This window comes from Cebidichthys violaceus, unplaced genomic scaffold (assembly GCF_023349555.1).
Source record: "Cebidichthys violaceus isolate CVI_PGR_0920_01 unplaced genomic scaffold, fCebVio1.0.p SCAF_53, whole genome shotgun sequence".
In the NCBI taxonomy this organism is placed as follows: domain Eukaryota; kingdom Metazoa; phylum Chordata; class Actinopteri; order Perciformes; family Stichaeidae; genus Cebidichthys; species Cebidichthys violaceus.
The window spans coordinates 435001-453257 of NW_027176739.1; the positions used below are offsets into that span (position 1 = coordinate 435001).

General features: G+C 40.4%; 1 protein-coding gene across 1 annotated transcript in view; it reads left to right on the plus strand.

The window, feature by feature from the left end:
* Positions 1-17139, plus strand: part of LOC137888379 (neuronal acetylcholine receptor subunit alpha-10-like) — an 18514-nt gene extending 1375 nt beyond the window's left edge. The window contains exons 2-6 of the mRNA XM_068731771.1: positions 7119-7264; positions 7350-7504; positions 7656-7902; positions 7979-8264; positions 13320-17139. Coding sequence (XP_068587872.1) covers positions 7119-7264; positions 7350-7504; positions 7656-7902; positions 7979-8264; positions 13320-14071 — 1586 coding nt within the window. The 3' untranslated portion in view covers positions 14072-17139. The remainder of the gene's footprint in view (positions 1-7118; positions 7265-7349; positions 7505-7655; positions 7903-7978; positions 8265-13319) is intronic.
* Positions 17140-18257: the final 1118 nt, after the last annotated feature.

Sequence of the window (18257 nt, forward strand, 5' to 3'; positions counted from 1 at the left end):
TGGTTCATTGTAAACATGAGTTTATGGTCTCAATCTCTAGTTTACAGTCTTCTTCAATACAGCATGATGTTCATTTAGTACATTATGCTCCATTTAGAGTCAAACAGACCATAAAGCAGGGGATGCTTTAGGGGCGGGGCTACACAGTGATTGACAGGTTTCTACCACGCTGTTGTCTGGTCTGGGAGTTGTCCGTGTTTTCTTCTTAGAACTTTTACCTTTAAAACTAACCTTAACTATATCAAAGATAATTGGAACATTTTAGTCCACAAAAACAAGATGGCTAAAGAAAAAAACAAGATGGCGACAGCCAAAAACAAAATGGCCAAAAACCAAGATGGTGACGTCCTAAAACTCTACATTTAGGATTTGGGGTTTATAATTAATTTATTACATAAAGTAGTCCATAAATATGAGACATGACTTTACAGGTAATTATAATCCCTCCTCGCCTTTGTGGAGTTTAATTTATGGCATTCTGCCGGTAACACTCGTCATCTTTGTGCGTGCTACCTTGTGCTACGTTGAGCTACGTTGTGCTACATTGTGCTACGTTGTGCTACATTGCTACGTTGAGCTACATTGTGCTACATTGTGCTACGTTGAGCTACATTGTGCTACATTGTGCTACCATGTGCTACATTGCTACGTTGAGCTACGTTGTGCTACATTGTGCTACGTTGAGCTACGTTGAGCTACGTTGAGCTACGTTGCGCTACATTGTGCTACATTGCTACGTTGAGCTACGTTGTGCTACATTGTGCTACGTTGAGCTACGTTGAGCTACGTTGCGCTACATTGTGCTACATTGCTACGTGCAAGTACAAACCAAGCTTTAAGGAGGCTTTGAACTTCTCTCAGCTTTCTTTCATCTTTTGTTACGTAACTATTTCTGTCACTTTTCACATGTACAAATGCAACAATATGAATGATCGCTGGCCGGTTTACTGCCGCCAGGAGACGTTGCCACAGCGTCTTACCATAGACTCAGCAGCAATAATAATAAAATGTACATTTTTATATCTATATTAGCTCATAGATTATGCTATAATCTAACAAATCTAAAAGCAAATATGTTTAGTACGCATCTAATTTCTTTCTAATACACATCTTTTGTGCTCTTTCATAACACTAAGACTGGAGAAGTGTCAAATTATTGTGAAAGAGACCAATGGGGGGTCCCGGTATGTGACAACCAGACCTCACCTTCTCAGGTAGCCACTTTAAGAAGAGAGCGCTGGATGTTTTAATGTTAGTCTGAGACGGAGTGTGTGTAGTGTGTGTAGTGTGTGTCGTGCTGAGCAGTGATGAGTGATAGATTAAAGCTGTCAATCACTCTGTACGTCCAGATAAGAGGAGGCATGACCTCCACGGGTCAAACAGCAGAGATTATCCCGACACATCTTCACCATCTAGACCCTGTCGGCTGGAATCACTGCTCGTTTAGTCCCTCAGTTTGGGCGAACAGCTCTGAATACTACAATACCCATGAGCCTCGGCCACGTGTTGCCATGAAATAGAAAGAATTTCCAAATTTGATCCCGAATCCAAAATGCAAAAAGTTTTATAGGAACGTAATCTTTCACCGGCCATTAGCCGCGAACGTCTCCGGATTTTAAGGTCTGCGATTGGATGTTTCTTGCCACAATGCACCCTGGGAATTGTGGTGAAGTTCTCCCCTGACGTCTTCATGTTCACAGGCTTCTTGTACCTTTGACTTTTGAATCAAAGAACCAGATATTTTCTCACTGAGTTGTTTATCTTTTGTTCACATTATTGAGGGTACTTTTAATTATTGTCTCCTACGCACCAAAAAATGTTAATCTGTTTAAATGTGGAAACACTGTGAATTCTAAGTTGTTGAGGAGATTCTTCCAATGTCAGATGAGTCTGAATGAGGCAAAAAAGAAACTCGTAAAAATAAAAACCAGCTCTCCTTCTATCTATTTTAAAACCGGCTCTGAATATGAATGGGATGATGTCCAGTAATGGCTGTAACACACACACACACACACACACACACACACACACACACACACACACACACACACACACACACACACACACACACACAGCTTAGGTCATATTGACTTAACATGCTATCATCTGTTTTTTTGCATTTGCCGTGATGCACGCGATTCTGGACATCCGTGCACTTAGAATGTATGGGCTCGCTTGGTGAAAAAGATGAAGATGATGATGAATATGTGCTGCATTATGTGTGTGTGTGTGTGTGTGTGTGTGTGTGTGTGTGTGTGTGTGTGTGTGTGTGTGTGTGTGTGTGTGCCAGCTGGCGTGCTCTCAGAGCTGTTAGCTCTCACACATAAAGTCCTCCGGGAGTTGATGCTGTCTCACAAACTGCTGACTCATGAGCTCGACGGACCATGAAGACATCTGAGCGACGAACAGAGACAAAAAGAGGCGGAGCTTGCAGGTTGTTTTAACACAAAATCCTCTGAAATGATCCCACCTGATCCAGGCGTGTCAATGGATCTGTGTCCATTAAAGTAAATCATCATAATGGAGAACTTTACTTTTGTCCACTAATGACTGTGAGTGAAATATTATGTTATTGAATGTTTTGAGCAGCACACAGAATATTCAGGTAGTAGCCTCTCATTTTTAGTCTGATCATATAAGACTCATATTCCCTTTTAAGTCATCACTCAGGGGTTCTATGGATCCTTAAGTGGCTCTAGGTGTTTGCGAGGTTCACGTTATCTTTTAGGGGGATTCGAGAGGTCCTTGAGGTGTTTCTCTGGGTCCTATATGTGGTTCTAGAGGTCCTTGAGGTGTTTCTCTGGGTCCTATATGTGGTTCTAGAGGTCCTTGAGGTGTTTCTCTGGGTCCTATATGTGGTTCTAGAGGTCCTTGAGGTGTTTCTCTGGGTCCTATATGTGGTTCTTGAGGTCCTTGAGGTGTTTCTCTGGGTCCTTTATGTGGTTCCAAAGTTCTTTTGGGTGTTTTTTATGGGGCCTTTAGGTAGGTGGTTCTATGGGTTGTTCAGCGGGTTCTAGAGGACCTTTAGGTGGTTCTATGTGTTTGGCGAAATAAGGCTGTGATGCAAGGAGTCGTGCAATATGTTGCTTGTTCTTATCTGGTTGTGTTATATGTGCAAAATGTGTAATGTGTTGTTGTGATGTGCTTTAGTACATGTTGCTTTGCTTGTCTGTTATCTGCTAACTATGGAGGCAGCTATAAGACATAAAGACGTTATGTTATGTGTCATCATATCATGTGCGCAGCATTTGAGTCCAAGACAAATCTCCCTCAGGGGACAATTAAGTATATTGTATTGCAAGTCATCACTGAAGTGGGTTCTAGAGGTCCTTTAGGTTGTCCCTGTAGCTACTGGAGAGGTTCTACGGCTCATTGAGGGGTTCTAGAAGTCTTAGAAGGTTCCTGTAGCCATTGATGAGGTTAGTCATTGAGGTGGTTCAAGGTGTCCTTTAGGTAGTTATTGTATTCATTGAGGAGTTATAATGATAATAATAATACATTTTATTTCTATACCGCTTTAAAAGGTACTCAAAGACACTTTACATGATCAAAACAGAAACAATAGAAGTAATTACAATAAGATGACATCATAACAGTAAGGAACAACACGAAAAATAAAAAACATACATAACTGACTTTACAGGCTAAAAGCAAATTTAAATAGATGAGTTTTAGGTGCAGTTTTGAACATTTTTCATTTAAAATATATATGTTGTCCTGAAAGAGAATGAAGGGTTCCTCTGGGTGGTTCCTGTAGCTATTGAGGCAGTAGGTGGTTCTAGCTTTAAAGAGATTTTAGCGGTTCTGTAGTATATTGAACACCTATGGAAGATTTTTGAGTATTATCTTAGACAGCACTCCTCTCCACCATTAGGGTCCTTTAGTATGTTCTAGTGGTCCTAGAGGAGGTTCTTGTGGCCACAGAGGAAGCTCTAGAGCTTTTTAGGCACACAGTGGTCGTCACAGTGGTCGTTTAGATGGTTCTAGTGGTCCTTAAAGAAGTGCTAGGGGTTCTTTAGTATGTTGAACACCTGTGGGAGATTTTGGAGAGACAGCACTCTCCACCACCACCATCAAAACACCAAATAAGGGAACATATTTTGTAAGAATGGTATTCATCTCTCCATCGGAGAGTTACATGAAGCCCCATAGCCTCGTCTGTGACAAGGAACACTGAAGTCATTCCCAACAGCTTGCTAAGACTCTTACTGTGGGCTTTTCCTCTCATTTATCTCCAGTCTGTATATACAGTGTCAAATTAAATGGAAACCTGGTCTGTAGTTGTTAGGATATCATGCCTGGGAAGAAGGTGTCGGACACAGAGGAAGGAAGACAGGAAGTCAGAACGTATTACGTGATGGACTAACATGTTGCTTTTGGTCCTTAAATGGGAATTGTTGGCAATAAAACATAGAATTAACAAGAATTATCGTTTAAAGACACGATTGATGAATAAACCCATCACGTAGAGAAGGTTCTGTTCTCATCATGAGATATCTTATCAGATTCAGAGCTTCACTTCCACATGTCCATGTTTGTCCAAAGGATGTTAACACTCTGCCTCTCCACAGTCGTAGCTTTGTAATAAATGATGTTCTTGTTATCTGAGGGCCACTGAACTGACTGTGCTCTTGTGTGCTTCCTTTTTTGTGCAAGGCATGTTGTTAAGCCTCCATGTGAGTCTTTATTTTTATCCTTAACGTCTCCTGTCGCAGTTATGAATCTTGTTGTTGTTGAGTTGTTCAGAGTTTACTTTGAATCATTGTGGAGGGGCTGGTGTTTGAGGAGCATCAGTGCTGCTGCAGATGTGGATGCAAAGCAGAGGCGTGATAGAGCTTCACAATAAAGCTGCTGATGTTCTGCTTTCAGGTTCGTTTATACTCGTAATGACATCATCACGTGGTCGTGGACCTCATAGTTCACTGATAAAAACACCATTAACATGTCGGAGGATTTCATAAAGAAGGCTAATTAGTTTTTAGAAGCTTTAGAAACAGGAGGCGTTAAAAATCGACATTTGAGTTGACATGTCGTTTTGGAGAATAATGCAACTTCTGGACTTCTGCTGTGTCGCTAAAAGTGAAACATGAATACTAAAATGATTGTCTCTGATTGACGGCATTGTCCAGTCTTTTTAAGCTCTTCATCGTGATAGTGACGGTGGTATTTCTTGGCTTTAGACAGATGATTTTGTTCCCAGTTAAAGACGTTAGCAGCAAAACACAACCATCAGAAACTCCTCTTTGAGGTTTAAAGCTAACTATCTCTTCAACATTAAGGCTACAAACATCCCATCATGCAATGCTTTTGTTTCATTAGATTTTCTGATCAGATACTTGTCTAGTCATGGAACATAATACAACCCCACTTTTTCGAAAGTAATTTCCAGAAAATAAATACGTGACGAACAAAAGCATTTATCAAGAACTAAGGGTTTTATCTTTTATCTTTGGTCTTTTATCGCTTGTATATTTGTCTTTTATGAACTGTAAGTCTGAAATAAAGTACATTAATTACACTTAAACATGAATCATGGACTCCCCAGAGTGCACTGCAGCACACTGAATCAAACAGCAGGTTAATGTGTTAAACTAAATATTCCACCATGACCTTCCAGGAAGTTTCTTTGGCGACTCGACTTCGTTCCACAGCTGTCTGACTGACTGCAGCTGATGGTCTTAGTCTTAGTCGTGAAACAGTTCATCCAGCTGAAGTGTTGGCTGTTGAAGGGGTTTCACTATTTACTTATATGGTTACAGGAATACAGCTCGTCTAATCTGATATTAACATTTAAGCACGCGACATGTATTCAGATTATCGTTCTGCATCTAAAGGTCTTTTTGTCCGTCTGTTTCCAGGATTCCTCTGATCTGATCCGACTTTTAATGGACGCTGAAGTCACCAGCAGCTTTTATCCTCGATAGTTTAGATCGTTTGCCAAATCCAAACACTCGTGAACACTTAATGTGTGTTTGTGTTTTAACTGTCAGCTTGGAAATTAGGAGGGTGAAGTCTTCACACTCAAGATGTGACAAGTCACTGTCCATCATCATTCCTTGGTGCTGCGTTGTATTCCCTTCTCTTCTACTGTGGGTGCATTCATCTAGATTCATTTTATTTATTTATAGTATTGTTTTCTTTTGTTCTGAATCTATTTAATCTCTTGTGCAGTGAGATGCTGTAGCATAGCTGTTCATTCACACCAGTTTAGCTTCATAAATAGCTAATAATTGAACGTTATACGCCGGTACGTCCCATGAACACCTTTTACTTTACATTATGTATTTGTTTTACACTTGTTAGCTCCTTTTGTCATAGTTTAGGCTTTTACTGACATGAAAGAGACATTTTGCAATAAAGAGTATTGGACAGACCCACAGTAGCATCGTTTCATTAGTAGTCTGAGGATTTAATGGAATTATCAGTCTGCTGCTGTTCTGCAGACGTTAACGATTAATGTGTCAAACCTTAGGAGATTACCAGGTTAATTGAACTGGGAAATGTGGTTTCCATGTGTATGTGTTATGGTATGTGTGTGTTCAGAGCGGTTCTGTGGGACTGAGATATGAGACATTTCACAATTAAAAGTGAATTACTGAGAAGAGAAGTGGACTTTATACACACTTACAGCCTTACGACACTCAAAGTAATCTGGTTAAAGTTTGGATAGTCAAAAATAGGGCATGGTATCATTTGTGTAGCAGTTTATCAAGTTGTTTAAAAGCAAACAACTACAGTGAATTGAAACACACAAAATTGATTCCAATAAAGATTCAATTATAAAATTATAATTATGAATTTAAACAGTAAGATGATTAACCAACAGTCAGTTCAATTTGGTTTATAATCATGAATAAAAAAGTATGATTTTCCACATCCAGCCAGAGACAGGAATCACGGGGAAATGGTTAAAATCAAAAAGGTTAATCCTCTGGGGAGCAGGAATGTGATCGGGACATCTAACAGAAATCTGAATAGTTCTTGACATACCAGCTCTGCACCAAAGAGTTGACCGACACTGTCCAGCTGTTCAACTCCAGCTGCTTGGTTTAAAAAAATAAGTGTTCGATTAAATACGTGGTTTAACAAAGACGTCTCTGCCTCTTTTAACGCCCCAGGTTGCCTCGCCGCTCATGGTCGCTACGCTCAGAAGCTGCTGAATGACTTGTTCTCCAACTACACCAACGCTTTGCGGCCGGTGGAGGACACCGACCACATCATCAACGTCACCCTGCAGATCACTCTCTCCCAGATCATCGACATGGTAATCACACCCTGACTGCCGATCCAGATGTTCATGTTTTGTGTGTTCATGCCCGTGCTGATGTGGATGTTTCCTTTATCACCAGGATGAGCGGAACCAGATCCTGACTACCTACCTGTGGATCCGCCAGGTGTGGATGGACGCCTACCTCACCTGGAAGAAGGAGGACTACGACGGCCTTGACACCATCCGCATACCCAGCAGCTACGTATGGAGGCCTGACATTGTCCTGTATAACAGGTAGGTAAGACCACCTGCCGGCTGATCTGCCCGGCTGTAGGAAATTGGCAGAAAAGCAGAACTGACTAATTGGCAGAGTTTCTGACATTCTGCTCTGATCTCATTCCTTCCCTCTTCCTCCACATTACTTCCTCTACTTTTTCCCCCACAGTGCAGACGACGAGTTCTCCAGCTCCATGGAGACCAACGTGGTTCTCCGTAACGATGGCCAGGTCATGTGGGACCAGCCAGCCATCACTAAAAGCTCCTGCTCCGTGGATGTGGCATTCTTTCCCTTTGATTTGCAGCAGTGTCACCTAACCTTTGGATCCTGGACTCACAACGGCAACCAGATGGACTTGTTCAATGCCTTGGACAGCGCCGACCTGGCCGACTTTGTCCCCAATGTGGAGTGGGAGGTGAGTGGTAACCTAGATCATGTGCTCAAAGCGAGAACGCATTCCTGACTGTAAATCAAATTATTTTTATATCCAGGTTCTGGGCATGCCAGCTAAGAAGAATGTCATCCTGTATGGTTGCTGTTCAGATCCGTACCCGGACATCACCTTCAGTCTTCATCTAAAGAGACGTTCCTCCTTCTACATCTTCAACCTCCTCATCCCCTGCATGATGATCTCTTTTCTCGCTCCGCTGGGCTTCTACCTGCCGGCTGACTCCGGTGAAAAAGTTTCTCTTGGTGTCACGGTGCTCCTGGCCCTCACTGTGTTTCAGTTGTTGGTGGCTGAGAGCATGCCACCCTCCGAGAGCGTACCACTGATAGGTGAGAAAACTCAGAAGTCCCTGATTTCTAAGTTTTGTTAAGCCGTGTCCACCAAAGTGTTTTTCACAGCTGAAAACACTTGGCGCTCCTCTGAAAATGCCCAGCTGGGATCGCTTCAGAGCGCTTTGGAAGTGCAACATTTTTCAGCTGAGATGCTTTGGTTGCGTCTGGTTGCTATAATGTAAAAATATCGGCACAAGGTAGAGAACTTGCTCAAGATGGAGCACATAGGGAGGGAGGGCGGACCTGCCGGTCTATGTGGTTTCATGGGTTTAAATTGAATTCTTAATTTTTCCTCCATTGTTGTCAGCACTGTTCATGTAGAATGTGACAGTTGGTCTTTGTGGTATTTGTCCTGCCTTTTCTCCACTGTGATTGGACAACTGGGTAAAAAGTGACAGTGACGAGGGCAGCGTTGTATCCAAATTTGAAAATTTTTCAACTCTCAAATATCAGAAGTTGAGTTAATTAAGAAAACATCAAGAACGATATTTTCAGGGTTTTTTAAAGCCAAGTTGGTGTAAGAGACACTGTTAAGTAATTATATTATATCAAAGAGCTGGACCAAGTTCTTTGGGAACTGACAAGTGAAGGCCATCGTCGTGGTGTACGCTTCAGAGACTGGGTCCTCATGTAGAACTATTTCTAAATTGGTCAGATTCCTGACAATTGTTAAGTTTTGACACTGACAATTTGTTCCTCTCACTGATGGATGAATGCACACTGTAAAAGACACATACCGGGACTCAGTCTTTCTGAGATTTCATGTGGTACTTGACTCTTGGCAAACAGGAAAAGCTGACTGAAGATTGACACATTTTTTTTCTAAACCAGTCAGCAAATGCAGGCAATGGGGAAGCCTTTCCAAGGCACGGATATCATCTTGAGAGGCAAAGCAAGTATGCAGAAGCAATATTTGGCAGAGCATGTGATTACATCACAGGAGCACTGTGTTTGTGACAGTATCCTGCATCCTGTCAAACTGGTACAGCCGCTTCCATTTAAGTTCTAAATCTAATGTTAATAATGTAGCAAATGTTATTCTGAAATAAAACAACTCAGTGAAATATACAGTTAGAACACTTAGCTTCACCATAGACTGATTAAATCGTTCTGGGCTTGGTTAGGGAGTGTCTGGCCTAAAGACCCAAACATAAACCTATTTTTAGTATATTTTAGACCGAATTTAAAATTGTATATTTTATGAGCTGCTAAAGGTTAAGATTGCAAAAGAAAGAAAAGAAAAAAGAAAGAAGTATAGTGTCAAGTATCCCCAGGGTGATCATACACACATTGGTTAGAGTGAATTCATGTTGTGCCAAAGGTTTGTCACGAGAATGCCCAAACCAGAAATGCAGCGAAACATCATTCCGCGAGCTTCAGCAAGCCAAGCAACACCGAAAAGACGGGAGTTTCAACACAACGCATTTAACGGATGAAAGTGAATGGATCAGCTTTCTTTGAAGAAAAACTAAACAGAGTTCATCAGGACTTTCTCAACAACACAGCACAGTCTCAGCCAAACACCGGTGAGTACAGGCTTACTGTAACTCAGCATGTAGCATTAAGACGTAACACTACTACTCAGACAGGAAACGAATTTCATGGTTGGCATCACCAAATGTAGCTTCAATTTAAGTGCAGAGTAACAACATACTTTAAAATGTGTTTTTAAAATATTACAAATAGGTAATATTATTATTTTGTTTTTCATACTTTGACTTTTGTTAATGTGTAGGTATGTCTGCTGCCAGCTATCGACTGACTGAAGATCAGTTTCTTTGCCCCATCTGTCTGGATGTGTTCACTGATCCAGTTGCCATACCATGTGGACACAACTTCTGCAAGAACTGCATCACTGAACACTGGAATGTGAATGTCTCTTCCCAGTGTCCAGTTTGTAAAGAAGTTTTCTCCATAAGACCTGAGCTGCGGGTCAATACTTTGATTTCTCATAGGTAGCTCAGTTCAGACAGTCAGCTCAACAGGAAGCAAGCAGCAGCAGCTCAGAGCTACAATGTGCCAGATCAGAAGACATTTCCTGTGATGTCTGCAGTGGAACCAAACTGAAGGCCCTAAAGTCCTGCCTGGTGTGTCTGGCCTCCCACTGTGAGACACACTTGGAGCCTCATCTGACAGCTTCATGTCTGAAAAATCATCAGCTAATCGCCCCTGTGGAAAACCTGGAGAGCAGAATGTGTAAGATACACCATAAACCTCTGGAGCTGTTCTGCAAGACTGACCAGATGTGTGTCTGCATGCTGTGCATGGTTTTAGACCACAAGACACATGATGTTGTTCCTCTGACAAACGAATATGAAGAAAAAAAGGCAGAACTGGGGAAGACAGACGCTGAAATTCAGCGGATGATCGAGAAGAGACGACTGAAGCAAATCAAACGCTCAGTGGGGCTCAGTATTATTATTATTATTATTATTATTATTATTATAATTATTCTTTGATGTATCTCATTGCTACTTACTGCTGCAACACCATGCTGAATGATCTTATCTAATGTTGTGTAATATATTCTAGTAAGTACAATATTTGTCTTACAGTGTCAAAACATCACAAACTGATTGAAATAAGTATTTGCAAATTAAATTATCGTTTTGATGTATACAAAGTTTGATGTGAGTTTCTGTATTAATACTAACATTTTGAAATTAATAAAACCAAAAGATAACAATGTGGATGGGTGTACATGTTACCTAGTTTCTTAAAACATGCTCAAGTAATTTAATGTCTGACTATCAAAGCTAAAGAAACAAAATCTAGTCATGTGATAAAAACATACTCACCTTTTTTGGGGGGATGTGCAATGGCTGCCAAAGGTAATGTACTGAAGAATATTAATATCTCCCATAATCTCACATTATTGGATTATTACGTCTGTAAAATACCAATATGTTACAATTGGTAGGGGGAGACATCTACTGCAAGTTATTCAACCCACTTCAATTGAATACACTGCAAATACAATAAGTAACCCAGACTCATTTAACATGATGTCACAGTTAGCCAAACGTTGGGCTGATGGTGCAGCTGATGTGGGCTCATAGAGGGACTGACGGAGTGTTGTTATTTATTGACCTTGTACGACCCGCCCCCTTTTTTATGGTTTGTTTCCTGTTTTGTCTCATCGTAAATGCAATCAAAAAGTTGTGGTGGTGGTGCAAAGTTATGTTTTGGCATTAAATAACTTACAACTCACTATAACTAGCTTTGTGTTCTAGCAGAAGCTCGATGGTGCTATGAAGTGTGCAACATAATATATATTTCATTCATAACATAACTTGAAATAATTCGTTTGTTAGACACTAATCTGGATTGTATGTCACGGTGTTACTAACATATTCTGTGTTTAGATTAAGAATAAAAAACACTCAATTATCAGTTCTGTTATATTATATATATTTATTACACTATATTTATCCCATTGAGGGGGAAATTTTTCTCTGCATTTGACCCATCCCTGTACCAGGGAGCAGTGGGCTGCCCATGACAGGCGCCCGGGGAGCTGCTTGGGGGACAGTGTCTTGCTCAAGGACACTTCGACTCAGCTCACGTCCCAGCCAAGGATCGAACTGCCGACCCTCCGGTTCCCAGAGGGTTATATATATATATATATATATATATATATATATATATATATATATATATTATAAACACATAATAAAACTAAGATACTAACACCTTTTGACCAGTTAAGTATAACAGGGATGTGTTTGTCAGACTACTTTAAGAGAAAATCTTTCATTTTCTTCACGCTGTACGTTATAAACCGGGTCAGATATTTGCTAAAATAGTGGGCATAAGGGGATGAAAGGCAGCAAATCTTATAGCTACTAGAAGTGACAAATTCCCACTTCTGGTGCAGACAGGAAGTTAAAAGACAACATAACGTCAGAGCACATAAGACATTCTGTATCTTCGGTTGCAAGATAACTGTTTTACAGTTTACTCTTTACTGTTCGTCACACTTGGTCAGCTTTACAACAACAACAACACTTTTTTGTTCCTAACTCACATGTGACCGAATTTTTGGGTACAGTTTGAAGCCTGGCAGTAAACACCCTGTTTACGTTTAAGGAAGCCTGCAGGTCTATGAGGCCCGTCAGCGGTTATTTGAAATATAGCATTCACCGCTCAGGAATCAATGATCGTTTGTTAAATCCTTAAAAACGTTCTGGACAGCTAGTTGAGCTATTTCTCACTAAACTGTCGTATCCTAAACAGTTCAACTACATCATAAACTTAGATTGTTCTACTCACAGAAAAAATCCACTGTCAGCTGCACACTCACTGTTAGACTTGAAGGAGCAAACGTGTGTTTTTGCATCCACATTGTTCGATAATTTGCTATTTTTTAAAGTGCTAAATACAAGACTGTAAGCATTTTGGTCGCCTCTCACCGGCTCTCAGCCACAGACTGTATATAAGAAGTGGACGTAGTAATCATGACGTCACCCGTTGGTTTGTGGACTGATGTTATGAAGCCTCGAGCTCGGCCGTCGCCATCTTTGATTTTGGCCTTCGCCATGTTGACTTTTTGCAACTGGTGAACGTAAGTTACCGTATTTGGACTGAATCAACAGAGAAGTAGTCATATTCTCATAGACTTCTATACAACCAGAGGAGTCGCCCCCTGATGGACACTAGAGAGAATGCAGCTTTAACACGTGAAGCTTTGACTTCACTCAGCAGAACCGGAGGTTGCTGCCTGGTCTCAACATGGCAACAACTGGAAATAATACAATTTAACATTTTTCTTTTTAACCTATGAATTATTGATGAATCAAAATGAAAATCAAAGATTTATCGATTATCAAAATTGTTTGTAGTTGCCGCCCTTGTGATTTCTCTTCAACGTGATATTTAGTATTCTATTTATAACAACAACAAAGTCAGCCTGGGTCAAAGTTACTCTTCCTGTAAACTGAGACTTTCCTAATTATCAAACAGATTGCATTGTTCAGAGAAACAGAGACTTTAATCATTTAACTGTACGTGGATTTTGAACTCTAAATGATCTTCAATTTCCTTCTTCAACAGGAAAGTACTACATTGCTACCATGACAATGGTCACTGCATCAACAGCGCTCACCATCTTCATCATGAACATCCACCACTGCGGCGCCGAGGCTCGTCCCGTCCCTAAATGGGCCGAGCGCTTCATCCTCAACTACCTCGCCCGCATCTGTTTTGTCTACGAGGTCGGTGAGAACTGCCTCGGCAGGACTACGTCCAGGAAACGGCCTCTGTCGCAGGAGGAGTCAGACGCCCCATCAGCCAATGGCCGCAACGCCAAAGGAACAAACTGGGATGTGAACGGGCAGGTGTGGGCGGGGAGGGTGGAGGAGGAGAATGAGGTCGGGGAGTCTCTAAAGCTGGGGCAGGATTTAACCACCCAGACGGAATGGAAAGAGGATCTGTTTGTAACCATTGACCACTCGAAGGACGAAGGAGCTGCTGGAGGACATGAGGGGGAGCGGGAGGAGTCAAACAGTGCCTGTGGAGGAGGAGGAGAGCATGTCGAGGAAAAGAAAGGCGTAGGAGGTGAAGGGGGAGGCAGAGCCAGGGAGAACAGGAGGGAGATCTTGGTGAAAACCCTTTGTGTTTGTCAGCACCAGGGACTGCGCAGGAACGTTGAGTACATTGCCAACTCGTACCAGGACCAGCGAGCCGCCCAGCTGCGCATCGGGGAGTGGAGGAAGGTCGCCAAGGTCATGGATCGCTTCTTCATGTGGCTCTTCTTCATCATGGTCTTCCTCATGAGCATCCTTATCCTGGGAAAAGCCATCTGATGGAGATCCGGCTTCAAAAGATCCACATGAGAGGGTCCCGGTACACCCAGTTGGTACACCAATAAAATAATTGGATTCTTAATTTTTTTGAAACAAGTGAACAAAGTTGGTTCAAATTGTAATGATTTTCAGGTGGTTATAGTTAAAGGGTCAATCTACCATTGTTGTGTACTCTATCTGCTGTTGAGTTCCACCAGAAAATACAGATTTGGGTTTGAAAGAAGTTTACACAGACAGAGGTACAGAAAGGTGGATACATCCGAGTTTGTGAGGGTAAAGTGATCAACAAGAGGCCAGAGATAATCTCATCAAACAGCATGATCTTCAGCTTTTTAGTTCATAGATCTCTGAGGACAGAACTACACCACTACTACGTATACTACATCAACTCTCCAGGATATCAGGAATGTGGTCACCTAAGATCAGCACATCCCGGCTACTGAACCCAGACTACTTCCTCTGTCTGGACCCCGAACTTAATACGTAATATGTTCCCAGAAAGGTTTCGGATTTGCCGTAGTTGTGTCAAAAATTTCTGTAAAGTTGCCATGGTAATGCCATTTCTGCTCAAGCAAAGTGCTGGAACTGGAATAACACTCTGACAATTATTTTTTCCATGTGAAGAAATAGAATATTGGCCGTTTTTAAGCTCTTCAAAACAACAATAAAGACATTAAAGACAAGTCATGCAAGAGGGCCAGTAAAAACAAATGGAATGGTTTAAAGGTGTCTTGTTAACATTTAAGGTTCCACCTTTAAGGTTCCACATTTAAGGTTCCACCTTAAATGTTGGTAGTGAATTAAATTGTTAGCCAACTGTTTTTTCCCCACGATGGATGTTTTTCAAATGCGGCTTTATTTGCATAACACAAGTAAGAAAATCTTTCAAAATGCAAACTAGTTGTGTTCAATATTCTATGTTTCTCATTGCCATGCTAATTATACCCTACTACATCTATGGTATCACTTAATACTACTTAGCTAGATGTTTACATTCTCAACATTTTGAAACTATTCTTAAAGTCCGTCTAACGTTTGATCGTGTAGTCAGTTATAAGTAAACTAATGTGTTTAAACCATAGCAACACGTTCTCAACCCAACTCGTCAGACCACTTGGCCTCACTTGGTAGCCCACCGAGACAACCTATCACGCTCCACTACGGTCGCAGTAAAGAAGTGGTTAACGTTGTGAATTCAAACGAGAGAAACATCACGGTGGGGCTTAAACTAAATGAAAGGTAAACAAAGGAACACTCTGGGACACTAAACCTGGCTCCTGGTTGTGTTTGATGAAAACAGATCCTGTAAAGTAAATATATATAAAAATGAACCAGGCATTAGGGGAGGAAATAAGAGTGAACACAGTCTCCACAGGGTTCACTGTCTCTATGGTCACACTGAACGTAGTCAAAGAGCGTGGCTTCACCTGGATTTCTGAAAAATTCCTCTTTTTTCTGAAGAAATCCTAAATGAACTACTCAGGAAAAGGAGAAGTTTAAAAGAAATGATCTCAAACTCTTCTCTTCTTCACTTGTTTGAAAGAAAACTTGATTTTGAACATAACCATTAAATGTTTTAAGAGGAACGTTAAATGATTCTACAGGCTTCCATCTGTTTGTGATGATCAAAACTTATAATAATTATATATTTACATGACTGACCACTGTTTGTCATCTGAACACACACACACACACACACACACACACACACACACACACACAACTCTCACTATCAACATTCTAAAAACATGTTTTTTATACAAATATGAATGTTTTTTGACAACTTAAAAATGCATGCAGCATTGTTTTTAAATCATCAATCACATTGAAATTAGTGACATGTGGACTGCAACTATCACATTTTTTTTTATTCATCAATTCATCTTTTATTACAATATAAATAAGGTAAAATATGAATGTATTCCCATCCCAACTGTTCAAACCAAAGTTTGGAGATTAAATTAGGCAAATTACTTTTGAATATTTAAAATGTTTGAATAAACAATGAAAACGAATGTGTAAGGTGCAAAATATAGTTTTCTTATTTGAAGTTTTAAGAGAACATTCAGTCAATTAGGGATATTGTAAGGAAGGATGGGAGATATTGTGTAGGATAGAGGAATGAAGGAAGGAGGTAAGGAAGGGAAGATGCCAACGAGTTTTGCTAACAAAAGCTGATTTTCAGCTCGAATCTAAAAGCTCCTAAACGTGGTCATATTTGAGTTAGAGCTGGCTCACAGATGGTCCTCTCGGTACAGCCGGATGTGTCGACTCAATCGGCTGGACACCTGGGGAACGCTCTATTAAAACAAATCCTTTCTTCTAATGAAATGATAAAACGCCGTAATTTAAAAAGTTCTCAGGAGCAGCGGATCATCTGTCAGAGGTTGTTGTCACAGTTTAATGACGATTCAGAGGAAATCCTGCAGAGTTTATCTCTCACATTAGCAGTTTTTAAGCCGCACGAGTTTAGTGCGGTACAACATGAGCATAACACCGTACTGTATCTGCACATTAAAAAATGTAACTGTTATGATGCTGGAGGAGTGATAATCATGGTGGTAATTGCATCATGGCACAGAGTATTATCATGTGTTCAGACCTATCAAGCCGCTTTCAAGTAATTTATTTATTCAATAAATGAAAGGAGATGAAACGTTCATGTTGCCTTGTGGGAAGATTGGATCAGGGAGGTTATCTGCCTTCACAGGACTTCACATTTTATGATATGTTGTCTGTTTGAAAAGAGTTTTAAAAATGTTACATAACTTGGTCACAATTAGTCAATATTCAAATTTAAGGGATATTAACATAAACTGTTTGACTGTAGTGAAAAAGTTCAATTGAATTAACCTTTTCACGCCTGTTTCCGAAGTAAAAAAGAATACTCAACTATCATTTTTTGCAGTGTTTGCAGTCTTTACAATGTAAAAACAAGAAATGCCAAATTTTTCCACTGTAACTACTTGTTATATATCCCATTTGTGTGGTGATGAACATTTGTCAGAAGACATATTTACACATTGTTGATGCCATAAAGTACATTAAAACATTCTTTATTAAAACAACTTGTTGACGTTTGTGGTGAGATTTCTTTCCTGAATTTGTGAGGCTGAAATGAAACTTGTTATTTTTCATAAAGTCTAAACTACTGACTCAAGTCTTAATAATATTATTTTTAATATCATTATTGTTATTATCATTTTAGTAGGAGAGAAGGGGGCTTTAGAGGGAGAAGAGGTGCACCTGGGAGTTATAATGAGTAGCAGATATATTTGATCATTCTTTTCACTTAAGATGATGTTGAAAAAATGCTGATACACAAATGTCAGAGAGGAGTTTTTGTTTAATTAAGCTAAAACATCTGAAACACCCCTCAAACCCCCGACTCTGGCATACGTGTTTCACCTAAGCTAGCTAGCTTGACAGCATTTTTTTGGGGGATTATCTTCCTGCTTTGTTATGTGATGGCTGAGGTGAGGCGATAGGAACTGGCCATGTGATCTTCACCTGCATTATACAATAACCCCGCCTTATGAAGGCTTTTTAATGGATCACCAGCAGGCTGTCACATGGGTGCACTTTAAGGTACAACAGTCCCTTAAAATGTAAAACCTCCCCTGAATCAAAAGTGAATTTAAGTATTGTTAAAGTGTAAAACCTTGGACCTGGATTAATTAATTAATTCTTCAATTGCAAATTAGTTTACTCAATGGATCAGTTGATGGATTGAAGTAGATTTAGTAGATTATGTAACTTTTAAAATAAGAAATAACACAATCATCCTCTTTCATATTAAAACCTGGATTCCCAACAAAGGAGACGCACCCTTGCTTAGATGAATGGTGTTGTGTTGCTATGTATGAGCAGTAGTTTCTGGCGGCTGACTCTTGTGCTACTGTTACACTGATCAGCTTAGTTTTGACCCCTTGAGAAGAACAGATGGTCCCAGTTTGGCCCCAGTAGGTTAAATGGGCCAGAACCACCACTGCCCAACAACCGAACTGTACCATCCCAGTTATAAACGTATGCAGACGCATCACTGTCTACACTGTAATAGCACAGCAACTGCAGCAGATGGAGCTAAGGAACTGTAAAATGAATGAGTCTCTGCACTGAAATCACATATTTCCATACATGCCTCATTCAGTCCACGATGTGTAAACTGTATGCTATTTATTTTTAT